Source organism: Capra hircus, chromosome 3, assembly GCF_001704415.2.
Source record: "Capra hircus breed San Clemente chromosome 3, ASM170441v1, whole genome shotgun sequence".
In the NCBI taxonomy this organism is placed as follows: domain Eukaryota; kingdom Metazoa; phylum Chordata; class Mammalia; order Artiodactyla; family Bovidae; genus Capra; species Capra hircus.
The window spans coordinates 111709106-111735091 of NC_030810.1; the positions used below are offsets into that span (position 1 = coordinate 111709106).

At 54.1% G+C, this 25986-nt stretch overlaps 1 protein-coding gene and 1 long non-coding RNA gene across 10 annotated transcripts; one reads left to right on the forward strand and one right to left on the reverse strand.

Moving 5' to 3' along the window:
* On the reverse strand, window positions 383-16745 carry NECTIN4 (nectin cell adhesion molecule 4). 9 transcript variants are annotated; one of them, XM_005677185.3, is made up of 9 exons: window positions 16385-16745; window positions 7473-7832; window positions 5962-6252; window positions 4790-4910; window positions 3719-3867; window positions 3335-3491; window positions 2825-2900; window positions 2452-2526; window positions 383-2116 (listed from the first exon to the last, which is right to left on the reverse strand). In XM_005677185.3, the coding sequence occupies exons 1-9, from the start codon at window positions 16458-16460 to the stop codon at window positions 1892-1894; spliced, it is 1530 nt and encodes a 509-aa protein (XP_005677242.1). In that variant the 5' UTR covers window positions 16461-16745; the 3' UTR covers window positions 383-1891. The 9 variants fall into 9 exon arrangements, with proteins under 9 accessions (XP_005677242.1, XP_005677241.1, XP_005677237.1 ...); XM_005677184.3 differs by having other exon boundaries at window positions 3335-3494; XM_005677180.3 differs by lacking the exon at window positions 16385-16745 and adding an exon at window positions 11490-12216 and having other exon boundaries at window positions 3335-3494.
* LOC102171288 lies at window positions 18699-20675 on the forward strand. Its single transcript, XR_309844.2, has 3 exons — window positions 18699-18968; window positions 19909-19983; window positions 20463-20675. It is a non-coding gene; the product is annotated as an uncharacterized LOC102171288 (long non-coding RNA).

The following is a 25986-nucleotide window of genomic DNA, read 5'->3' on the forward strand; positions in this document are numbered from 1 at the left end:
CTAAGATGACCTGAAAATCCTTCCAACTCTAATATCCTGTGGAACCCATCTGAGTTTTGGGTTCTTTGACCATAAACATTTTACACTGCTGTTTACTTTCCAGGCCTGTTGTAGTAAGACTCCAATAAAAGATAGGATATAAAATACTGCCCAACTGAGTTACTGCCTATCCTGGAAGGGGTCTTCCCTTCCACTGTCCTACCTGGGGACTCTCAGAGATGGCTCAAGGTCTTGTGGAGACCATTTCTCTCCCCCTGTCCCTCCCAGTTCCAGGCATCCTAGCTCCTCCCCAACTTGGAACCACAGGGAGGGTGTCCTGAGACAGAAGACTATTGAGGTTCAGGATTTACACAGTTCAGGGAGCAAGACAGGAACCAGAAAGAACAGGTTTTATCTGTTTATTTAAAAACAGAATATCATTTATGTACAACTATACACATATTTACACAAAATGTACATGCTAGAATTCCATATCTTCAGGTTCCACATGCAAAGTCCTGGCTGGCTGCAGAGCAGGGGATGAGAGACCCTCCTTTGGTCAGAAATCCAGCAGAGTTCAGGCTGAGCAGGGTTTGGTACTAAATCTAGGTATCCTGGTTCAATGTATTTGGGTCAGGCAGGCAAAAATGGACCTCATCTAAGCCCAGCCCCCACCCAGCGAAACTGCTGAAAGAACCCCAAGTTAGTGACCCTGAGACCCCTGGGGAAAAGGGGATATTCTTGCTCCCAGTAGCTCCTTCACCTCACTTGAACTCTTACCCTCCCTGGTTCTATTATCACTATTCTCTCTCCCTTACACCATGACTAAACCAGCCTTGGCACCAAGTCCTAGTGACCCCCTCACCAAGGGACCACAAACACCCGTGCACGCAACTAAGAAAACATGAGCCTAGGGGAAGAGCCGAGGAACCGCGAGGCCAAGGACCTTACTTGTCCTCTTGTTACCAGTAACTGTGGGGCACACACGCCTCCTCCAGACTCCATCAGATCTTAGTCTGCTTCCCATGAGGCTTTCCAGATTAAGATGCCTCAGAAGGAGCACCTTGAACCACAGGAATTAGCCTCCTGGGGTCGGGCCCGAGCAAGGTCTAGCTTTGCTGGATTCCTGTGTAGGCTGATGACTCTTTAAGCAATCCTTGTAACGATAAACATCCAGATGAGTCCACAGTTTTTTGAAAAGTCTTTTCTCTTAATGAGTTTGGGGCAATATTCCTTAAACAAGCTCCCCTGTGCAGGCTTATTTACAGAAAGTATGTACATGCAGCAGGCCCAGAGGCCACCAGAGGGCAGTTTGAGCTTCTGGCGGACCCTGGCCCACCGCTTCACACTTGCCCCAGCGGGTCCCAAGTGGTGGGAGCCCTGCTCCCCAACTCAGGAGGCCAGATTCCAGCTCCAGCTATGCCCGCACACCTGGATCTGGCCCAAGTCTCCACCTCCCACCTCAAAGCTCTGCGTCATTAATACTGCTCTGGGGTCTGAGGAAAACACCTGCATTTTACAGGCAAAGGTCCCGCAGCTGCACCACACACAAGCACATCCCCGTGCCGCACACCCCACACTGCCGCCGAACCGGGTGACACACGCACCACAGTTCACTTGTGACAGCATGACGAGCACCACGGGCACAGTCACCCCTGCACGCACACTCAGCACACACTCAAACGAGCACGCACGCACACGCAGCGACCTGAACACACTGCGGGAGGGACTCAGCCAGCAGAGCCCTTCCGTTTCCCAACGGAAGGACTGGAAGGACTGGAGGTCAAGCAGTCAGTGGGGTGGGGAGCACCTTCCTCAAGAAAAGAGTGTATAGGGAGGCCCCCTGGGGATGAGCTGAAGGCTTCCCTGTCAGCAGAGGGAGCCAGGCTTAGGGGACGGAGGCAAGCCTGGGTCAGACCAGATGCCCCCGCCCGTTGATGTAGATGCCATTGCCCGTGGGCTTGGCCCGCAGGGTCCCGTTCTCCTGAACAAAATGGTTCATGGCCTGCTTGATGCCTTCATCCCGATCCTCCTCCTCCTCTGCCCGCCCAGGGCCTGGAGACAGCAGCTCGGTCTGCGTTTCAATCTCCCTCACTGTGGTCAGCGTGGAGTAACTGCGGCCCTCCGGCTCTTCACTCTGGAGACCAAGGGCAGGGGCTGAGTCAGGAGCCTGGGCAGGGCGGTCACGCTTGAAGGGGCTGGCTGGGGCACGGTGGGGCCAGAGGTCAGGCACAAGCAGGGGTTACGGTTGCTCAGCAGCTCAGCGATGGGCAGGAGTGAATGTTAGGTGTGGGGAAGGGGGGACTGGAGAACAAAGGCATAAGGGCATAGCTGGGGGTGTCAGGGGAGGCAGGCGGGCAGCGTGAGTCTCAGCAAGGGGGCTGGTGGAGGGGCTGCTGACGCACCACATCGGGGGCCGGGAGAGGGGCCTGAGCAGAGTGCTGGGGACACCAGTGGGGCCGGGGGCCTCACCATCACAGAGCAGCTACTGTTGTCCTTGAGACTATCAGGGTGGCCCTCGGCTCTCAGCCCTACACTCTCCTCCGGCTGCAGGGCCCGGACACGGGGAGGAGTCAGGACGGGGCTCAGGCGCCTCCCTAGTCACCTTCCCCCACCCCACAGACATCCTCATTCCCCCACCCTGACCTTGACCCCACCCTGAAACCAGTGCTAACCATGGCTTCCCCAAGCAACCTTGAGGCCAGCGATGAAGAGGGCTTTCTAAAGGAGCCAGCCCAAAGAAGCGCTGCCCACCCTGCCACCTTCCCCCAGTGCAACCCTCCTACGCTCCTGACCTGCAGAGGGGCCCCGGCCCCACGAACACCCCTGACCCTGGCGCACACACCTGGTTTCTGGGGTCCGAGTGATGGGAATGCAGCCTCCGGATGGAGTTCTCCCTGGTCAGGGTCAGCTCCTCCTCACTGGGAAGACACCCCCTCGTCAGGAGCTGAGGGTAGTGGTAGCCTCCCAAGGCCAACCTAGGCTGGCGGCGCCTCTATGAGCTGGGGCTGGAGGGTGTGGGCACTGGGCCGTCCCTGCAAGTGTGAGCACGTGGCTGCAGGTAGCAGTGTGACTGCAGAGTGTGTGTGCTTGGTGCCATGTATGTGCCCGTGCGTGTGACACCCTCGAATGTGGATCTGCCCTCACTCGGGCAGTGAGGCTCCCCTCACCCAGCTGTGGTCCAGGCCCCCAGGCCTTTCTCACCTCCCAGGAGACTCTGCCTACCTCTGGTCCACAAGCTCCTCAGACGTGGGGCCACCCAGCCTCCTCTCGCTCCTCAGACCTGGCCCACCTCCTGCTTGTCTCCTCTCTGCTCCCCGCTGACCTCACCCGCCCAGGAGGGGCCAGTACTCACTATTTCTGGGTCATCTGCTGGGCCTTGCGCCGATGGTATCGGGACATGAGCACCACGACCACCACCAGAAGGCAGAACAAGAGTGCAGCAATTACGCCCACCACTACCACGGAGGCCGACACGAGGTCCACCTGCTTCCCGGCGGCATCCTCGGGGTCTGCTGTGGGCAGGCCGAGGTCTAAGGCAGACGTCCAGATCTCTGACCCGCCCCACGCTGTCCTCTCAAAACATACCCCAAACCACCCCCTCAGCCTGACCCTCTGCAAAATACGTGCAGTCCCACCCCCTCCAAACAAACACTCTCCCAGTTCACTCCCTGTCTTGCTTCTCGTCGCCCCCTGCCAGGCCCCTGGCCCAGGCCCCAGCCTTTGCCCCAGTGCTTACCAAGAACATCCACCACCACTTGAGAATCCCTTGAGGAGAGTGCATTGCTAACACGGCAGACGTATGTGCCACTGTGCTCAGTGGTCAGTGTGGGGAAGCCCAGGGTGTCTCCTTCTGCTCGTACCCCACTGGGCAGAGGCCCGTCCAGCCTGGAGGACAGGGAAGCTGATGGGCGGGCTGAGGCTGCCACCATCCAACGTGCCCGGGCAGCTCTCCACCTCCCTCCCCCATGACGTCACCCAGAGCCACCGGCTGTTCCCACGGTGCCCCTCCCTCCTCTAGGCAGGTCTAGGCAGAGGCCCCTTCTCCCTGCCGCCCAGCCTGACCTGGGCACCCCAAAACGCACTCGGGGAAGATCCACACGCACAACATCTCACATGCTCCTGTGGGCATCACATCACTCAGCACTGAGCACCAGGTCCACATGGCATAAAGTCCGTACGACAGGACTTTGCATTCCTATTGGGCTCAGATGTACTTGGCAAACGTGACTGCATGCCCCAATACCCCTGACATTGCAAGGTAGGATTCATGAACAGAGCCCCAGGCACGAGGCCACATACATGGCTCATCTGCTCATATGTGAGAGCATGCCTGTCATGGGCTCACACACATGTGCCCCTGACCCCCTCCCTGACTCTCTGGACATCTCAGACCCTGGAAAAAAGCCAGGGAACTAGCAGAGACGGGAGGGTGCTTCTAAGGTGCTGGCGATGTGACAGCGGCTATAAAAGTGTTGCTTTAACAGCAGTCACAGTCAGCTGTATCCTTTTGTCTTATCCACTTCAGGCACTTACATAAAAAGTGTTAGCACTTAAATACCGTATTATATTTCATAATTTTAAAGTTAAGGGAAAAAGCCAAGCACTTATTAGCTAACTCTCTATGCATCGCCATGTATCCCACACTCCCTGGTATAAGCCAATAATAATGTTTGGTGACCATGCATCTTCTTATATTGGTCTGAACATGTGCCCCAATTTATTTGGGGCTCAGAGTATATTGTCCCATTTCATGATGAGTATATGTTGGTCCCGAGGGAAGGATCCCAGGCTCAAGCTTGGCCCTTACCGTGTCCAGTTGTACGAGGGTGGGGGCTGCCCTTCACTCAAGCACTTGAGCATAGCCCCTTCTCTGCCAACCTGCCACAGCTTTCGGTCTTCAAGGCCCCTCACAGAGGCTTCCGCAAGGACTGGAATGAAAGGTGGGAGGAGAGAGAATGGGAGTGATGCTCTTCCTTGAAGACCCCCAGTCCCAGGCCTCACCCTGCCTGGAATGGCCTCTCCCTGCCCTTCCCTGTCCTGCCCATCTGCAGCCCAACCTAGACCAGCCCCACTCTGCTGACAGCTCCGTCCCCTGCATTCAGAGTCCAGGCTGGTTTACCTCTGCAGCGAGCCTATATGTTCCTCTGCATAGCAGTGTGGCAACACCTTTTGAATCCCCTGTGGGCCCTAGCATAGTGCCAGCCAAAAAACAGGTGCTAAGCAAAACCCCTCTCTGATTCTTCAAAGGTTTAACCATCCTCCTAGTTCCTTGATTTCTTTTTTATTTTCCCTAACTGTGCAGCACGGCTTGTGGGGATCCCAGATCAGGGATCGAACCCACGTCCTCAGCAGGGAAATTGTGCAGTCCTAACCACTGGACAACCAGGGAATTTCCAGCTCGTTCATTTCTTTAACAAACATCTGTTGAGGACCTACTTTGTGCCGAATGCTGTGTTAGTATGAGTAGAAACCAGTGCCATCCCTCACAGAGGCATGAAGTCTAATGCCAGGAAAACAACATCTGCCATTGACCTGGTACCATCCATACACTAAGTGCCGTGTGAGAGGCTTTGCATTTGTCGTTTCTAATTCCCATCAGAACCCTGTAAAGTTGATATGATTACTCTCCTTCTGCTAATGAAGAAAATGAATCTTGACTGAATAACGGCTGGTAAACAGCAGAACTAGGGTGCATTCCAAGTCCACCTGTCTTCAAATCCTAAACTATTTCACAAAATCCTTTCAACTCCATATTTATATCTGACCTCCCTGAAACCTGAAAATCAGGGCAAGCTCCTTTGTAAGCAGGACTCTGAAGGTCAGGGAGTGGTTTGCCAAGGTCATCTGGGAGGGGCTCCAGGTCTTACACCCTGGACTAGTGTTCATGCGCTGTAGGATCCACACTGGTGGGCCTCAGGGTCTCTCAGGGTCGCACCCGTCTTCCTGGAGCCCGTGGGGGTGCCCTACCCAAGTACTCACAGGCCACCTGGAGGATGTGGGTGATCCTTTGGTCCTGCAGCAGGCCAGGGTGGGATACCACGCAGGTAAGTGGCTGTCCGTTCATGCTGCGGCTGGGCACCAGATGGAATTCTGAAGTGACGGCAGCTGAGCGGGAGTGTGTGAAGGAGCGGTGGGATGCTGTGCCCTTGACCTCTGTGTCCCAGGTAACGCTGGGGGCCGGGCTGCCCTCTGCAGTGCAGGAGGCTGCCAGTGTCAGGCCCTGGCCCTCTTCTAGCGCCGGACCAGGATTCAGCGAGGGCAAGGGAGGCACTGCAGATGAGGGGAGGCAGAGAGCACCATCTTCACAACCCCCGTTAGGAGGCCCCACCCCATCCCAGTTCAGTCTAGCTTTTTCTTCTTTTATACCATCAACAGAGATGTCAAATGAGTGGTAGAATTTCAACTGACTTTGTACCTTTCTCCACCTTTTGAATTATTTACAATGAGTATGGGTCATTTTTTAAATAAAAAATAATGAGGTAATTTAAAAACTAACCAGATAACATCTATATAATAATAATAATAGCCACTACTTTTAAAGCACTGACTATGTGGCCCAGTACTGTGCTCAACACTTTACAAACATTATTCCTTTTAATCCTGTCAACAAACATGAAGTAGGTATTATTATCCTTATTTCATAGCTGAAGAAACTGAAGCTCAAGGAGGTTAAATGACTCATTCCAGATCATTAGCTATGGGGTGGTGAAGCCAAGATTCACACTCAGGCTTCTCTACCATGGCTGGTATTACTAAATTCCATGTGGATAAAGGAAAACTATAAAGGTCTTTATTTTTATCTTCATAACATTAACAGTCCAAGCCCAGCATGGAAAAGACTGGACTTGACCATAAGTCCAGGGCATCCATTGACTGTGAGAGTCCACAGTGCCAAGAGGTGGTTTACAAGGCAACTGCGGCTCCCGACCGCATTCACTGAAGGTCTGGATCAGGGCAGGCATGAGCCCCACTGGTCATGCACAGCCACTCTGGGCAGAGCTGGGCCTGTGTGTCCATGTCTAGGCCCAGTATTTTAAATGGAGCCCAGGAGGATGAGGGAGGCTCTGAATGAGTGTGTCTGGTAGAACTGTTGCAGAAACTAGTAAATTTAGCTTGAAGGAGAGATTTGAGTGAGGCATGACAGAGCGTCACATCTAGTGGAGAGGCTGTTGTGCAGAACAGAGAAGGCTCACTGCAGACGGTGCGAGTTACCAACAGGGAGATGTCAGGTCCACAGAAGGAAGACCAGCCTAATAAATGGATTCTTCCCCAAGGCTGATCAAGCTGTATCAAGCTCTGGGGGTCACCTGAAAAGAATTTCTGGATTGGGGTGGGGGTTGGATGGGCTAAATGAAGCTCTCTCAGTTCCACAGGACCCCACCTCTTCCTGTTTCGACCCCACCCCATTCATCTCTGCATTCCCCTGCTTCTGGCTCTGCCTTCCAAGACCCAGGGCCTGAGGTTCTGGCGTCTCTTGCAACTGGCCTTACCCAGAACGCGGAGCCGCAGCCGCGCCTGGAAGCTTCCGGCAGGGAAGGTGCTGACGCGACACTCGTACTCGCCCTCGTCAGCCTGCACCGCATTGCGCAGCAGTACCGCACCATCCAGGGGGTTCCGTGGGGGTGGCGGCTGTTCCACGCGGCCCTCGTAGGCTGAGCTCACGTGCAGCCCGTATTTGGAGTTCAGCAGTGCCAGTTCCCGGCCGCCCTCGCCCGCATCCACGCGAGCCCATGCCACCTGCTCCACCTGCTCGCCCGGATCCCCTCGGTAGAAGCAGGGCAGCCTGGCATCCTGGCCCAGCACCACGGTCACCAGGTCCGAGGTCTCCAGCTCACCAGCAAGGCACTGACCTGCAGGGGGCAGACAGAAGCAGCCAGGACTAGGGGCGCTGCCAGAGCTGGGGAACACTTATTCATAATGATAATGTCAGCAAAGGCAGCCCAGAACTCCTGGAGCATTTTATGCTTGCAAAGCGCGTTCAGTCCATTACCTCATTAGATCCACAAACCATTCCCAAGAGGTAGGTGTTATTATCGCCCTTTAACAGATGAGGAAACTGAGACCCAGAGAGAGGAAGTAACTTGCCTAAGGCCACACAGATGGTGTATGGAAGTCACAACCCTCTCTCAGCCCTGGATCCTATCCTGAGCAATTGTAAGGTGGGCAGCTATAACAGGAGAAGAGACCCAGCCTCTGCCCTCTGGGAGCTCAGGGAAATGGATTTTATGCCACAAAGACCTGGAAGCCATGGACAGACTTTAACAGAAGGCTTAACCTACCAAGAGAGGGAAAGAGAATGCTTTCAGAAAGTGGTCTGGAGCCAAGGCAAGGGTCAAGAAGAGTTGGTGTCTGGGATGCGGCATGTGGTGTAGGAAGGGTCCATGCCAACAGGCCCTTTGGAACATTCTTTTCATGGTTTGAAGATAAGAGGATGAGAGACCTGGGTTCCCAGAGAGAAGAAGGTATGCTATGTGGGAGGAATGGCATGAACCAAGACTCAGAGACAGGAATGAGCAAGTCACTGAAGATAGAAAGGCCCAGGGTCAGAGGCCAAGAGAGGAGAGGTCAGGACAGATATATAACAGGGTTAGAACCATGAACCAGAAGCAGAGGACTGGAGGTGGGGACCAGTGTTGAAAGGTGAGTGCTATGTCCATTGATAAGGAACAGTATGAAGCCCTCAGGGAGATCTATCATGTAGCCTTATCAGCAAAGAAGGATGCATGTCCTGCACTTATAGAATCTGAGACCTTCTGGGAAAGAGATATGTATGGAAACATCTATGGAAATATGTGTGATGGTTTCTTATTTAGTGGTTACTGGTGTGCCGCTCGTTAGTTATGGGATAGGCTAGTCACAGTGGTCCTGATTCAGGTAGGAGGGCCTCATGCATGCAGTGGGTAGAATCAGGAGGGGGTGAGACCTGGAAAGGGATCCCAGGTAAGGGCCCAAGGTGGGCAAACCCCAGGGAGGTGGAGTCTGGCTGGTTCAGGAAGCCAAGAGGAGAGGACACAACTAAGGCAAGGGGTGTGTGTTGAGTGGGAGTGAGACATCTGGTCACAGCAAAATCATCCAGGACCTTCCACACCAGGCAAAGGAATTCAGATTTGGCCAGGGGAAATACGGAGTCACTAGAGCATTAAGCCAGTGGTCATGTGCCCTCTGACTGGAAAGCAGGGCCTGCGGCAGGAGACACACTAGGACCCTGCTGCCATCCTGCACTGTGCTGCCAAGAGGAGGGGACAGTTCCAGGGGAAGCTTGGCAGGACCTGGTCACCGACCAGAAAGAGGAAAGACTCAAAGACCACTCCTAGGTTTCTAGGATGAGTAACTTATGAGGGAGGCTGGGCTAGAGAAGCTCGAGGCTGAAAAGAAAGAGATTTGAAGTTGTGGAATAAACTGTATGAAACAGGGCTGGGGGCAGAGGGCTGCGGGCAGAATGAAGGCTCTCTGGAATGGTGAGAGCGCCTTGCCTGGGGATGCATGTCCAGTAATTCCCAAAAGTTCAAAGCTCCTACCTCTGGCCAGCATTTCACACACCCTGCTGGCCTTCACCTTGCTCATACTGTGATCCTGCCTGGAACGCCCTCCTCCCTATGTCTGGTAGCTCCTACTCATCACTGTCTGGGTAACTCCTACTCATCCTTAAAGACTCTGCTTAGACATCACTTCCTCCCGGAGTCCTCCCTTCCCCCACCCCCACCTGAGGCAGGGTGAGGTGCCCTTCCTCTGTTCTCCCTCTAGCATCCTGCGTTGACCCATCACAGACTGCATTTGTTGATACCACAGATTGTATTTGCTGTTTTCTCGTCTGCCTCTTCCACCAGACTGAGAACCTCAAGGGTATAAACTGGATCTCACATCACATATGCAAACATGGCTTCTGATTCAGTGCTCAGTGGTCTGCATTCCTGGCATATAACTGGTACTCAATTATTATTTATTGACTGACTGAATGAGTGAATGAGTGGGAATGAATGAATGTGAGAGACAGGCAGAAGAAGGAAAGGGTAGAGCGAGGAGGAATGTGCAGTCTTTGGTTGGGCTGGGCAGGGAGGGGGTTAGCATGGCAACCTTAGGGTGGAGACACAATAGGCTGGCTAGCTGGGTTCTCTGCCAAAGGGAGTACCTCCAGACTGGACCTAGGGTGAAAGTAGGGGGTGGAGGAAATCAGACGTGGGGGGAGAAAGTGAAGCCCCACTAGAGTGGCCAGAGGGCCCCAGTGAGGCAGAGCATGGGACAGAGGAAGGGGATCCCACGGCCCTGCAAACGGGAAGAGGAAGGGAGGACGCTGTTGGGAGCCGGGAGGGCCCGAATGGGACGGGACAGACCTGCAGGGCCAGATACCAGGGCCCTGACCTGCCCAAGCTGATGTTGGACCCACCCAGCCCAGCCAAGGAGTCCAGCTAACCACCTGTCACCCCTCCCAGGCACCTCTTCCTGGCACCAGAGGGAGCAGGGCTGCCAAGGGCTGAAGGTGGGCTTGAGATTGGGGCTTCCTGGTACTTCCTCTGCTTTTAATCCCAGTGTCCATGCAGGTCACAGGGAATCCAAGCCCTGCTCCACTGGGAGACACTCAAACCCTTCCAAAGCCTATTTCTGGAGCAATGTCAGATGGCATCCTCATTCCTGTACTTGTCAAGCAACTGGCCCTTCCCCACCACTAATCACATTTCCCCACCAAAAATACCTTCTTAGCGTACAACATGCATCGAGTTCCTAGCACATGTCTGAGTCCGATCCTCCACATCCCTACCTGTGGCTCCATGATCCCCATGACACCAAGTGATAAACCCAAACTTTGCAGGATGAGGAACCCAGTTAAACCGGAAAGTCCCTTCTGGGTCTCTCCCACATCTCCCCATTGTCCTAAATTCACTATTTACTGGGAGCATCTCAGCTTGAGCAACACCCTCCTTCACTTACACACACACACACACACACACACACACACACACACACACACACACACACACACACACACACACACACACACACACACAGGCTGCAAGAGAAGGAAAAGAGAACTTGGGCCCAGTAGGCAGACCCAGAAGCTGAGACTCCCAGGGTAGGGCAGACCAGGACTGCCTCCTCCTTCTCTCCCCCACCCAGTGCCCGCCCGGCGTCAGCATGATGATGTCACCAGAGCAAAGGAGACACACCGCCTGCCTGGTGAGGTCACCCTGCGGGCATGTAGTGGCCAGGCCAAGCCCACGGACCCTTCTGCTGCAGACTGGTTGCTGAGGCTGGTGGACTCTGCTGGCTGAGCGCCCCTCCCTCTGACCCTCCCCTCCCCTCCTCCTGGGAGCACCAGGACGCTGGTCAGGAACCTTGGTGATTCAGCTGCTGCTGCATAGCCAGCCTAGCCACAGCCGCCACCAGCCACCACCTTGCGCAAGGCAGAGAACAGGCCCGACTGGCCGGACGGGATCCCTGCCCTGGTCCTCCCCCACCCCTGGCCAGGCCCCCACGGGCCTCTTTGGGGCCCTGCCCTCTGTGTACCCCACCTGCTCCCAGACAGGCCCTCCGTTCCCGGCCTGGGCTGGCTGCCTTCTCCCTACCCTGTGCCCCAACTCTCCTCTCTGCACAAGGCCTGGCCTCTGATCTCCGGAGGGGAGACTGAGGCTGGCAGTGGCGGATGACGGCATCTCTCGGGCAGGAGGCTTTTCTTTCTGCGGAGCCTTTCTCCGTCAGCATCCACTGCTAGTGCTTCTAGGGGCACACAATGGGGTCCTGGAGGTGGGTCTCTGAGGAGGAGGAAGGGAGGCAGTATGAGCTCCGTGTGTCTGCGTGCCCGTCTTTGGGTGAGGGCCTGGTGTGGCTCAGCGCTGGCTCGCATGCAGGAGAGGCTGCCTCTTTGCATGAACCTGAGGGTGTTTCCCACATACATGTGTCCACTTTTTCTCTTCAGGAGTGCATGTGTGCATGTCAGCATCAGAGCAAGCCATGGAAAGGCATGTCTGTGAATGTACACACACAGTAAATATTTTGATATTGGTTTCTCTTAGCTTCCGCATAGTTATCTGTCTCAGCTGCCTTTGGTCAGTGCTGCGTGGCTCGGGGCCTCTGTCTCTGCACCCACTGGAGTGTCGCCCAGGCACCCCTCCCCTCCTCACCCCAGACTTGAGGCAGATTCATCTCAGGCAGAGGGACCCAGAGATGAGGTCACTGTCCCTCTGGGGTGATGGGAAATTGTCATCAAGGGCCACCCCACAGAACAAAACAAAAGCTTTCTCTACCCTTGCTCCTCAGGTTCCTACTGGAAGGACCCCCACCTTCCTCAGCCCCCCACCCCCACCCCCCGCCCCAAGTACCTCTGGCCCCTCAAGGAGGCCTCTCCCTGGGAATCTCTGTCGGGTCTCTGCCGCTGCCGCCACCAGAAAAACCAGCTCTCGCTGCAGGCCTGGGGTGAGGGTTGTCTGGTGGAAGTTTGCTGGGAAGGAGGAGGGGGATCCTACCTGAGGCTAGGGGGAGGGGGCTGAGCTGTCTAGGGTCTCATTCTCCTTTGTTAACTCTTGCCTCCCCTCAGCCCACAGCAGCAGCCTCCCCAAGAAAGAGCTGGAATGTGTGGGTGAGTTTGGGGTAAGAAAGGACCTGGGAAGGGACCCCTGAAGCCCCTTACTCAGGACAGGTGATATAAACAACCCAACTGTTTTTCTTTCCATCCGTTCCTCTCCCCCTGTAACCTTGGCCTTGGAGTGCTAAGGAACTTTGAAAACCAGCAGATTCTCTCTCTGCCTTCCTCCACCTCCCTCACTTACCCTCCATTGTCCTAAACCCCTCAGCTTAGTGAGAGCTTCCCAACCCGGGCAAAGCGCCCACCACAGATTAGTGTCTGGGGAGGGGGGCCACACCAATCACAAAGGGAGGTGAGAACAATGGGGGAGGACAGGCCTTGAGGCAGCCCCAGCTCCGGCCCAGACACGGCTCCCAGCACAGATAAGTCCCCTAAACCCCCCGGAGCCAGAGTCTGAGCCTGGCTGAGTCACCACAACAGCTACACTGTGGGTGGGAGACCCAGAATTCAACTTCTCCCAAACCCTTGGGATCCTAACCCCCTCCCCAATCCTGCCAGCCAGCCACCCCTCCCCAACCTCTGCAAGTGTGGCCAGCTCTGCCCCACCCCAAATCACAGCCTCAACCCAGCTCTCAGGACAGCCAACCAGTTTTAAAGGCAAAGGGGTGTGTGTGTGGGGGGGGTGGGGGGTGGCCTGAGAACTGTGGGGAAAGCGTCTGAAGCCTGAGGCTCCCGTCCAGTTAAAGAGTAATCTTGTCCCCTCCCCCTCAGGCAGAGCCCTCCTCCTCCAGCTCTGTGGCTGGACCCCAGTTCTGAGCTTGACCTTCTCAGTTTAGATTCTGATCCCAGATTCAGCCCCTAGGCTTCTCTCCTCCCTTCCCTCCTGACTCAGCTCCTCACCCCACCCCATCCCTTCTGTCTGCCTAGACTTTGGTCAGCAGAAGGGCAAGTTTGGGAATCCAGAAAGGCCAGGCATTCTCTCTTCACTAGGCTTGCTCCTACCGTGGCTGACCTCCCTTCACTTTGCCTGGAGGGCCCTAGGATCCCAAGGCTGAGGTCTAGAGGCTGGGACCGTGGACTCTACTATGAATTCCTTACTGCCATCTCTGTGGCTGGGGTCCCCTTGGCCCAGCTCCCTGAAACATTGGGGTTGGACTAAGGTCACTGGGGGCCACAGGGCTTCCCTGGGATCCTCCTAGCGCTCCCTACCTTGGGCAGGGATGCTTGCCTCCCTTTCTGGTCTTCCCGCAGGGTTTGGGTAGGTCCTTCAGAAAAGGGCCTGCCCCCACCTCTGTAAATAGGAGTAGAGACGCAGGGATGAGGTCCCTCCCTTTCTAAAAAACTAACTTTAGACAGAAAGCTAATCCTAACCCTCAGAGGCCAGACTTCAGAATTCAGAGAACCCCGTGTTCTCTGGGGTCCTGCAGGGCTCAGTTGGACGCAAAGATTAGGAACCAGGACCCTACTGGCAGGGTATCTACAGATATGGGTCCTTCAGCCCCAGGGCAGGAGATGGGAAGGAGAAGGGAGGAGACCTCACCCGGAAATTCATCCCATTAAGGAGAGACAAAGAGCTGTGATTGTTGGGGTGCCTCCCCAGCCTGGGCTCCTCTCCCTAACAGGGGTGGGGCAGGGCCCTGGGGCTCAGAGCACTAATGACCCAGGACTTGGTGGGGACACAAATCTGCAGCAGTGCAGGGGCAGAAGGCAGTATCTAGGGTAAAGCTACCCCTGGTCCCTGCTGAGAAAGGGGGTCAGGACCTTTCCCCCTTCTGTCGCCATAGCCAGATGGACTGTCTCTTCCAGCACCCAGCAACCTCCTTCAGTCAGGGGCTGGACGTTCAGGCAGCCACAGGCTCTCAGAGCTAGAAGGCCCATACAGATCATCTGGTCCTACTTCTTGGTCTCCTAAAGTCTAGATTCTTAGTTGCCCAAGGTCATGTAACAAATTAACTGCAGAAATGAGGCCAGAACCCCAAACTCCTGATTTCCCAAGGTTCCTGTCCAAGGCTTTCTCAGAGACAAGAACACTCCAGTTTCCTGGGGGCTGTTGAGGAGATGCCCACGGGAGCCAGAATGGGGGTGGCAGTTAGGTGGGCCCACATGTTCCTCGGGCTGGGAACCCGGGGTCTGACTTCTGGCCCTCCGAGCACTCTGTGCAGGTTATAGCAGCTGAGTGCGGCTCCCTGGGTGCCAGCTTCCCTGAAGCCAGGCTGCCTCCCTGGCCATGGCACCCGTCCATTAGGCACAGGACAAGGTGGGGGTGATGCCCTAACTAGAAGGGGTCTCCTCTCCCTGCCATGGGCTTCTCTGAGAAAGAACAGCTTTGTGTCCTGGAAAAAGAAGGCAGGGACTATGTCTTGCTAAGCGCTGCGTGTCCAGCATCCAGTGCCCTGGCTATCCCCAGTGAGCACTCAGAGGTGTTATGCTCCGATGAATTAGGGGTTGGAAGACCAAGACGCTAACCCCGATTATGCTTCTAACACTGAGTAATCTTGAGATCTCGCTGGCCTTTCTATTTCTTTCAGTTTTCCCTGGAAACTTCCCTGAGGGAGTTGGATCTCTTTGATCCCTTCCGAGTCCTGAGACATCATGGCTCCACTCTCTAGATGTGGGTAGATCCTTTAGGTGTGGGTAGATCCTACAGGAAAGTGACTGCCGAGTTCCCTGGCCCCAGCAACCAGGCCCCACCCTCTTGGCCTAAGCAAGTGAGAAGGGTTGTCTGGAAGATGGGAATTAAGATGGGGGTTGGGGGGGAGGAGGGAGAGATGGCAGGGCTCGGAACTCAGTATCCTGCAGCTGGAGGCTGGGCCAACGACCCTTCTATTAGAAGATCAGAGCAAGTCTGACTCTCCCTGACAGCTTTAGGTGGGGATGGAGGTTGGGGAAAATCACTGCTGGACAACTGCGGCTCCGTCACCACTGCTCCTGGGACTTGGAATCAAACTGTTGTATGTAGGTGAGGCCCTGTCTTTCTAAGGAGGAAGATATCTCAGTTGTCCATTACCTTGGGAACAGCCTAAGGAATCCTACCCTCGTCTCATTGTGCATAGGCACCCTTACAGACACACACACACACACACACACACACACACACTCTCTCTCTCTCTCTCTCTCTCTCCCCCACTCTGAAGATTACAAGTTCCTATAATTTCTAATCTTCTGTACACAGTGCTAGACGGGAGTGATACAAGACATCTAGTTGAGAAAATAGGACAAGGGATAAAGGAAAGAGGACCATGCCCTCTCTAGACCCCCCGCTCATGGAAGTAGCCATCTTACTTTGGAATAGCACCCCCCATAGCGTGCTCAGAGATGGGGGGCCAGAGTGAAAAGAGCTTCCAGCTCCCCGACAGTCCCCCAACGGGTGCCACAGAACTGGTATTCTAGGCCATCATGTGGAGAGGAGGTGAGAGAAAGACCCTGTCCATTCTCTGGACATCAGGCTTCCTACACCCTGATGACTGGGGAAACCAGCTCAGCCCTGAGTCAGCTGCAGCCCCAGTCAGCAATTCTGAAGCCCAGGGGGTAGGCGAGGGAATCTCTACGAAGGGGTGAAAGGGTCCCCACCAGTTCCACCTCCCTGGCCACCTGTACTGGATTACCACATCTCTTTCCCCAGAGGCAGCTCCAGCCTTTTGGCTAAGGTGGTCAGGGAGCCCAGACCTAGAGACCTGGCCTGGGGCTGGAAAGGGGCATGAAACAGAAGAGCTCTGGTGGCTCTCCTGAGGGCACTGTAGCAGCTGGAGATGCGAGAGGGAGGCCGATTCCTCAGCTCAGAGCACAGGAAAGGGAATGTGTATGTGTGCACGCGTGTGGATGCGTGTGTGTGTGTGTGCCTGGTCGGCTTGGGCTCAGGAACAAGGGTCCTGAAGCAAGTCCTACCTGTAAATGATGCCAGGAGCAGCAGCAGCAGCCAGGCCACAGGACCCCACATCTCGGCTCCCAGGGACAGAGGCATTGGTCGGGAGGCAGAGCTGCCCAGTGTTTCTGAAGCTCCACCGAGTTCTCCCTGGGAGCCGCTCGAGAGCTGGATAGGGATCGACCCAGACGGTAGGCAGCCACAGAGTCCTCGGGCAGGGACGCACCTGCCTGCCCCCCTGGGGTCTCCGCTAGCGGACCCAGCCCCCTTCCACCCACCCAGCTGTAGCTACCCCCGAGAAGCCGTGATCGGGAGCGCCGAGCTCCCGCAGAGCTGCTTCCCACGCCGTGGCCAACAACGAAGGCAGAAACTTGGGAACCTGCTCAGCAGGTCAGAACAGGTGCGTCTCCGGGGGCTGGGCCTGGCACGGAGACTAGGCAGCCGCCGCCCCCACGGCCCGGGCTGGCTAATGGGCGCCAGAGAGGGAGGGGATAAGGGAAGGACCTGGGGGGGTGTGGGATCCCATCATCAGCTGCAGCCTTTACCTGGCAGTGTGTGGAAGGGGCTGTGACGGGAGGGGCTGGGTGGGGGGAGGGGTAGGAAAGGCCCAGGGTGGCTCAAAGAGGGAGGCACCTGGCCAGGAGGAACCAGGGCAAGGCCCTTGTGGGTGGAAAGCAAGCCAGTAGTCCCGCACCCCGGCCGGTCTTGCTGCCTTCCCTTGGGTTTTGCTGAGTTCCCCAACTTCCCAGAGGGGCTCAGCTTTGGAGCCAGAATCAGAGAAGACCAGAACAGAGGACAGTACTGCCCAAATACCTCACCCACCAGATGAGAAAACAGAGGCCCAGAGTGGGGAAGGGGCTTGCTGGAAGACACAGCTCTGGTAGTATGAGACATCTCTACCTTTGAGGTAGGGAGTTAGATCAAAGGCAAGAATACTGGTAGCCATTCCCTACTTCAGGGGATCTTTCCACCTCAGGGATCAAACCCAGGTCTTCTGCATTGCAGGCAGTTCCCGTGTGAGCCACCAGGGAAGCCCCAGAGACCCCTCAGAAGGAACTTAAGTGACCCCCCTCCCCCAAGCCTCCTCCCTTGACATAGGAGAAGACAAGGGATTGACCAAAACATTAATCCCACAGATTGCTGGCCTCCCTAGCAGGACTCTCCATCAGCATCAACACCTTCTCACTACTGGTCAGGAGACCCCACACTGCACCAGCACCACCGAAGCGGAAAGGGGCTCCCTTCCACCATCTCTGTGGTTGCTTTAACCATTTACCCCATGGTTACTGAACAAAGCCACGTGTCTGGATTTCGCAAGGACAATCGATTTCAAATACTCTGTCCTTGTATTCCTATAAGTATACTCTTCCCGGTCAGACCGTCTATTTCCATGTTGCCTATAATGTAACTGCCAAGTTACATGAAACCTTACTGACCTATCTGGGATAGCCAGAGAAGGGGGCAAACTCAACTCCGGGAAAACAAAGGGAAGGGGAGGCACAAGGTCACTGACATACTGGAGCTAAAATATATATATACAGACAGACAGACAGGAGAGAGAAGGAAATATATACGGGTTAAAATCTTGCAGCAGGATCTTTTGTCTGGAGAGGGGCAGGCAGGAGGAGTCAAGGACAGCAAGGTGCAGGGTGGGGGTCATTTCATGCAGAGTATTTTACACACACATACACAAAGACACTCCTGATTCCACCTGTCAAAATGTTGCTCATCTTTCAAAGCTGACCTCAGATGCCACATTTTCCATGAAGCCTTCTCCGTTCCTCCCACCTAAAATTAATCTTTCTCCCTTCTGTTCTTCCTCAGCCTCTGCTAGTCCCTTTATTATAGCTTGCGTACTCATAATTTGTGCACATCTTATCTCCTTAACTAAATTGTAAGCTTCAATTCAAGAAGCATCGATTGAAGCCTGCTGTGTGCCAAGGATTCAGTAAATGTGTTAAATGAGGGACAGGATGAGAACTGTAGTCTGTGAACTCCTGGAAAGTCAGGCTTGTTTTGTAATCTTGCCTCAATCATCCATGCTAGCACAGTCCACAGCACTTAATGGGGACTGGATGCACTTTTGTTGAAGGCATGACATTATGGATAGAAAAGGTGGTCAGGTACGGAGTGGAGATCCTGACTCTCCTGAGCCTGATCAGCGACCCAGACTTTAACCCTGCCTCTGGACCATAAGCCCAACTCTGGACCATGAATCCAGGGGCTCTAGATCCCAAATCTCACAATGTTCATGGCAGTGACCTCTTCTTAGAGAACTGTTTCCCACGAGGACCAGGCTGAATGCCAAAGCTCCTGTTTCTCTCCACCTCTGCCAGAGTGAACCCCTTCCCCTCTTCTGGACTCACCTGTGCCAGGGGAGCAACCCCACCCCGATGTTGCTTTGAGATCCACAGTGGCAGGGGTGGGGTAAAGCCGGGGGGAATAAGAGGGAGGAGCACCCTGTGTTATAATTATAATTATCACACTTCGGATCCTATCGCACGATTTCAGAGGAGCTCCTTTCCTTCCCACGGATGCACCCCTCCTGGTCCAGGAAACCCCAGGAGAAACTGAGGCACAGTGGTGGGAAAGCAGGGTGATCACAAGGTGGGTACCCAGTCCCTATATCCCTTTGACCTTTTCCGTTCACAGTGCATCCACGATGTGGCCGGTCAAGATGTCTAGGACCCTCAATCACTCACCTGCAGTTCCAGTCAGATGGAACACTGGGCTCCCGCTGGACTTACCAGGGCTGTCAAGGCCAGGCTGTGCCACATATTTTTTCATGGGTATGTTGAGGTCCTAGTAAACACCAGAGGTGGCCTTGGAAGGAGGACTAAGGCTACCACTGGGCCTGAAAGGGAGCACTTGGGCCAGGAAGTCATTTCAGGCCTCTGCTGGAGGTAGGGATCTTTCTCCTCCAAGTCCCTCTTCCCGCTGTGCCCTCAGTCCTGTATATTTCACATAGGCCATGCTCTTGGGGAACATGCCCTCATTCTTAGGCCTTGCCTGCACTCTTCTGGGATGAAGCTTGCAACAGGCAAATTCCAGGATTAGGGCCAGAAGGAAATATTTTTTGGAGAAGACTTTGCAAACAAATGCGTGGTCTCTTGAGTTCTGTTCTCTCTCCCTCATTGAATCCCCATTCTCCTCGTGCCTCACTACCTACCCTCCTCCCACCCACATTCTGGGCCTTAAGAATGGGAATAATTCAAGTCAAGGTGGCCTCCTCAGGATGTGTATTGTTCTAGTGGCATCACTGCAGGCATGCCTGCATGCCTGAGTTCATTCAGCAGACATTTAGTGAGCACCTCCTCACGCCAGGCCACAGGCAGAGGATAGAAATGCATGATACGCATGGTCCCTGCCTCAAGGAGCCCTCAGTTAGGAGAGACAGATGCATAATAACATGCCAGATCCCTCCATCATGCGTTCCCTGCACGTCTCTGTATGTCCATGCCCAGAGCTTTTTCTGTGTGTCTAACTTCAGATGTTCATCATCTAATGCGTCCAAGCATCCGCTTGTAACCTGTGTCTGTCTCCACAGAAGGCTGCACACCTCAGCCAAACCGGTTGGAGTGGGTTGTGCTGAAATTTTTGTTTGTGTCAATGGGACTTGGAGGTGAGTCAGGGAAGACCAAGGCTGGGTGGGGTGGTGTGGGGGAGAAGAAGAGTGAGAGTGAGGGTCAGATTGAGTGAGCAGGGGAAGAAGGGACTGGGTCAGGATGGGAGGGGCTGGAGGTGCGGTATTAGGAGGATGGGTTGGGGGAAGGAGGAGATGAGAGAGCCTCTTAGTGAGTAATATCCTGTTTGTCTGAGGTGAGATCCCAGGTCAGAGTCAGAGGTTGGCAGGGAGACCCTTGGGCTTTGCGAGAGACAAAAGCAGATAATAAAGCCGAGCAGAACTAGTTGGAAGCATGGGGGTGGGCGAAATATCTACAAACCATTTCTATACAGCTTTGTTACTTTGTGTGATATTAAGCTATTCCTAATTAAGCTATTCACTGCCTTGGTTTCTGCGATTTGTACAGAGAAGTGTCAGGGGGTTAACTGAGGCTGTAGTGGAAGATTACTGATAGGGCACTTGATTCCATCCCTCAGGACCAAAGCTATTTCCAGTAGAAGCTTCAAGATCCCTCTTCCTGCTCCTCCCTGGGACTCTCTTCACCCACAGAAGGCTGGACAGTGACCCCGATACTCTGGCAGCTTTTCTTCCACTGAAAAGCAACTTTGCTCCCCTCCAGCTGAAGCTTCACTGTGCCCAGTATCAGGATGACGGCGTCCTGCTTCCTAAGAGGTTTCCTGTAAACATTGCCATGTGCTGTGCAGTTCCTATCTGGCTATCCTGCAAGTCCATTGATTCCCCAGCACCCAGCCCCATCCTTTCCTGTTGCCTAACAACAACCACGCTTTCCTGTTGCCCAACAACATCCCTTAGAGCTTAGGGGGCTGGATTTGCTTGTTCCTAAAAAGCCCTGAAGCTGAGTGAGGAAGTAGCTGAGCATAAGGCAAATTTGGGTCCTGTTTCTCAGTAGGACGATGTGTGCAGAGCCCCCTCCTCTTTGCATTCATCCCAGGACCTCCCCAAGCTTCTGTAAATACATAATCACAGAATCAAGGACCACGGTGTGGGTTAAGAGAGAGATCCTTCATTCTTTGACACTCTTTGGTCTCTGGGTGCTCCTGCCCAGTCGCTCAGTCATGTCTGACTCTTGTGACCCCATGGACTGTCGCCGGCCAGGCTCCCCTGTCCATAAGATTTTACAGGCAACAATACTGGAGTGGGTTGCCATTTCCTCCTCCAAGGCATTTTTCCTCACCCAGCGATCGAACCCACACCTCCTGCATTGGCAGGCGGGTTCTTTACTGTGGAGCCCCTGGGGAAGCCCTGGTCTCTGGGTGGGCTAGCACTTTTGGAAGGTTCTGGAAATAGGTCCTGACTGGCCAAGGACAAGAGTGGGAGCCCTTGTGGAAATCAGAGTCTTCCAAGTGCTGACAAGAGCAGGAAAAGATGGCAGTGCTTTAAAGGGCAAAGCTTAGGTGGAGACCAAAGAGTCTGGTGAGAGAATGGATTCTAGTGATGGCCCCAAACTGTGCTTCCCTGCATTTCCCCATCCCTGACCCCACCCCCGACCACAGAAAGAACCAGGCTCCTCCCAGGAAGCCCACCGGTTAGAAAACATGCAGGCAGCCCCCAGGGACCAGCCCCACCTGCAGAGCCTATACCACCAGGGCATCTTCAGGTAATACCTGGCCTCTTAGTTTCTCAAACTTGTCCCAGGTACCTAGCTTAGATACTGAGGGTGTGGCTCCTCTCTGCACCAAAGAGACTGCCACTTCCCAGCCATCAGCTTGCGTTTCTGACACCACCTAGCTTGGCTTCCCCAGAGGAAAGCCTTCTGAGGCCCTGAGATATAGCATCACCCTAGGACCAGGCCCTGGGGGTGGCAGGACAGCTGCAGAGCAGAATATGGGGCTGTGGATGGAGAAAAACATCATGAGACCCAGGAAGCCTGAAAGGCCTGGGAGATTGGAGGGAAGGGCCTAAGGGGAGAGGCCGGTTGTTAGAGGAGAGGGGCAGAAGCTAAGAGGACATGAGCAGGAGGTGGGAATCAGGGGAACTGGTAGGATCTGGGGATTCCTGCAATTGGAGGATGGATTTTAGGATGACATTTGTTAGCAGAGTCCTCCTTCCGTATGGTCCAGGAGTACTCACCTTTCTCTCACCTCAATTCGAATCCCCTCCTTCCCATGTGCGTGCTAAGTTACTGCAGTCATGTCCGACTCTTTGCAACCCTACGGACTGTAGCCCACCAGGTTCCTCTGTCCGCGGGGTTCTCCAGGCAAGAGTACTGGAGTGAGTTGCCATGCCCTCCTCCAGGGGATCTTCCCAACCCAGGGATGGAACCTATGACCCTTACATCCGGCATTGGCAGCTGGGTTCTTTACCACTAGTGCCACCTCGGGAGCCCTTTCTCTCCACACCAGGACCCAAAGTTACGTCACACCTGCAGCTCCACCTGTTTCCACCATCCATGCTCAGCACTCAGCAGGCAGGCAACGCTGCCCTGGTCAGAGGCCAGGATGCCGTGCAGCTGTGGAGAGGCCCTAGTCTAAGTGCCCTGGTTCTCGCCCGGCCTGGTCCTGGAAAGCAGGGACTGGGTCCTTCAGGTTCCAAGACACCCCAGAGCCCTACTGCACCAGGACTAGTTCTTGGTCTCACTCCCGCTGCACTCAGGGATTCGGGGCTGTCCTGCATCCGTCTTCAGTCCCAGAGATAGCCAGGTGGGGAGCTTTTGAGCTGAGGAAGGAGGAGGTAAGTCCCAGTGGCAGGAGAAGCAAGAGAGGAAGCCCAGGTAGACCATGCCCCTGACTCTCTCCTGAGCATCTTCCACCACACATTCCAAGTACTTAAGGCTGTCTGTGAAGAAATCCCTAGTTACTGCCCTCCAGCCTCATCTTAAAGCCCTCCTGCTGAACCTCAGCTCTTCCTTCAACTCTAGAAGTGGCAAAGAAGGGCTGGGGATCAAGAAAGAGAGCAAGACTCCCTTGCCCGGGATAACCAGTGAGACCAGGAGGCGCTGGGCCATGGGCTATATGGAGAGGCAGAGGAAGGACTAGAGTCTAATCTCCCCATTCTAGCCGGCTTCTCTCCCCGGGCCCAGGCCTCCACACTCGAAGGTCCTCTGTGGAGAAATACTACTCCCTGAACAGGCCCCATATACTGAAGCTCACTTAGGTCCTCGTCAGTGATCAACACCCTATGACTGTGTCCAGGGACCCCAGACTGCTTCCACATTTCTAGCATACAGCCAAAGGGGAGAAACCTGGTCCCTCCTAGAAGGTTCCAGAGCTCCTTGCAGAAAAGTCAGATGGTTGGCTCTGTTCAGCAGCAGAGAGAGGGCAGGGGGACAAAAGACAGAGATCCAGAGGGAAAAACACAAAGTAGAAATGGTGAGAGAGACCTCAAGGCACAGTGATAGAGGCTGAAACTTAGAGACAAAGAAACAGAGGGAGAAACACACAAGTTATCGAAGAGGGGTAATTCAAAGGGACAACAAGCGGAGACAAAATCTGAAACAGGCAGAAAGACCTAAAGAGACACTTACTGCTGGGATCACTCAGGTACTTCCCTCTTCCCCCCTCAATTTCCACCACTCAGTATGACCCACTGATACTTTCCTACTCAGGATCACCATGGCTCAGGTTCTTCTCCATCCTTACCCCACCGCTCCATCATTCTCTAACTCACCTGATGCTCACTCCCCTCCACCCCAAGTCTGCTTACAGTTCTGCTTTTCTCTCAAACTCCTTTCAGCTCACGTCTCAGTCATGACTCAAGATCTGGCCTCTTGAAGCCTCTTGTCCCGGTCGTTCCTCCGGCCTTCTGTCTGCCCATGTCCTTATTCTGGCTGAGCTGAGCCAGTGGGGCCAAGAAGGCATGGGGACAGGAAATCAACTAGCCAGAATTAACTGTGGGAAAAATGCAGAAAGGTCAGAGGACAAAAAAGGGAGAGCCAGAGAGACCGCCAGAAGGATAGGACAGCCTGGGAGATGTAGGTAGAGGAAATTGAGAGGATCCTGACAATGTGACTAAGACCTCTAGGGTCCAATTGTTGGCTTTCTGTGTGACCGGACAATACTGAGAACCAGGGATGGTTCCAGGGGCAGAAAATGGGGTTACGGAAAGGTGAAGATAGACTAAGAGTTTTGTGAAGGTTTGAGACAAGCGGGTGTAGATTTAAGGCTGGGACAGATATGAGACTAAAAAGCTGAGCTGCAGGGATTCCTTGCTTGCCAGAAATAGCCAGCTGAGGAGACTGAAGTCATAGGGTCACATCAGGATTCTGAGACTTTCAGGATGATCAGCCCCTCCCCCTACTCCTGGACAGAGGTTGTCCCTGCATATTATTAGCAGGTGGAAAGCAGGTCCAGAGAAGGAGAAGCCCTGGCAGCCCTTCTCCCTAATTTCTCATGATTCTCTCACAGGTGTGCCCTTCACTTTATCTTAATGCCCTTTCAGGTTTTTACCATTGATGGAGTCATTGATGCTGCCCTGGAGTGTCAAGTGTGTGTCAGACAAGTACAAATTGGTTTATTTTATTCCTCTCTTCTCTCCTTCTTCTTCCCCTCTTTTCCCCTCTCCAGGTTTTTTTTTTTTTTTTTCTTCCTCCAAAATACAGGCTTGATTCAGACTAACCAGGGGAGGAAGGAGTCCTCCCCCAGGTCTATGTTTGGAATGCCAATGGACATGTCAGACACCTCTGACTACTAGGTGGAAATGGAAGAGGTACAGAAGTGGCAGGGAACAGCTAAGGAGCACGTGAGGTTCAGGCTGCACGTTTAAGTGAGATGCCGACTGCTGGGGACCCAGAGTGGCAGCTGGGAGGAGAAGGAAAACAAAGCTGGGAGAGAGGAGCTGGAAAGGCCCCTGGGGTGGGGAGTTCCCTCTTCTGTCCAGCAGAGGCAGAAAATGAGTCTGGCAGAACCGCCACAGACTTAAGCAAAAGCAAGAGCCTAAAATGGGCATATAGGCCAGGACGGTTAAAGCAAAAAGACACCACCCCCAAGGCAGCTCCTCACTGAAATCTTAGGAGTCCTCAGTGAAATCTTAGGACAGATTTGAATTCAGCATTTGGGAGATTAGCCAGTTAGAAGCCTTAGGGAAAAGACTGACTTTCAGATTTCAGCCAAGGATGTTAGTAATGATTTTTTTTTCTTTAACCACGATCTGAAAAACTGAGGATCCCCTTTGCCAAAATCAGGGAAAGCTATAGTTGGGTGGGCAGGGACTTTCAAAGCTACTAATGGGTCTCAGCTTAAAGGTATAGGTAAGGAACAGGTCCTCATACTTTCCTGCCCATACCCTCCTTCATGCTATTTTCTCTAAGGACCACAAGTTAGGATCTGGAGTGGGAAAAGCCCTGCTGTGCTGTCCCTGAATGATACCTCCATCCCTACTGTAGCTCGAGTCACTCTCTAAGGCCTCAGTTTTGGGGACATGCTGGGGACCAACCAAGCTGATGCTATAGAAACCAAAGGCAAAAGTAAGCAGTCATCACTCCCATTTACAGCCCAGCCCCGGTGGACACAAGGCCTGTTTCTGTCCCACCTCAGCGATGCTGGAAGTAGAAATCTGCCTGCATTTTCACCTGTAGCTAAAATTAGTCAGTGTGGATCTGGGCCTCCTCATTCTTCACTGGGTCTTGCAGGGAGGAGTTAAGAAGCAACTCAGGGACGTGGCTTGAATAAAAGGCCGATACCAGGGAGGGGCAGGAGTCTGTTCTTCTCACTCCTCCCCCCCTTCCCCTCTATCCAGCTTCTAAGGCTGGGCAGCTTCTGCCCTGGATCTTATCAGGAGAAACTCCCTGCCCTTAATTCTGAGTTCCAGATGCCACAGTAACCTGTTTCCTTGTGCTGTATGAGTTCATGAGACAAGATGAAATCAGGAATTACTCTTCCTAGGACTCAATAGTGAAAAGTTCTCCAAAGTTCCAGGTCTCTTCCCTCACCCCAACCCAATCTCCCCTCTCGCCCTCGCCCCCTCCCCCGCGCCCCCCGCACAGTACCCTGAGACTGGGCTCTACTACCCTCTAGTGGCCAGAGAGGAAAGGGCTGTCCCACC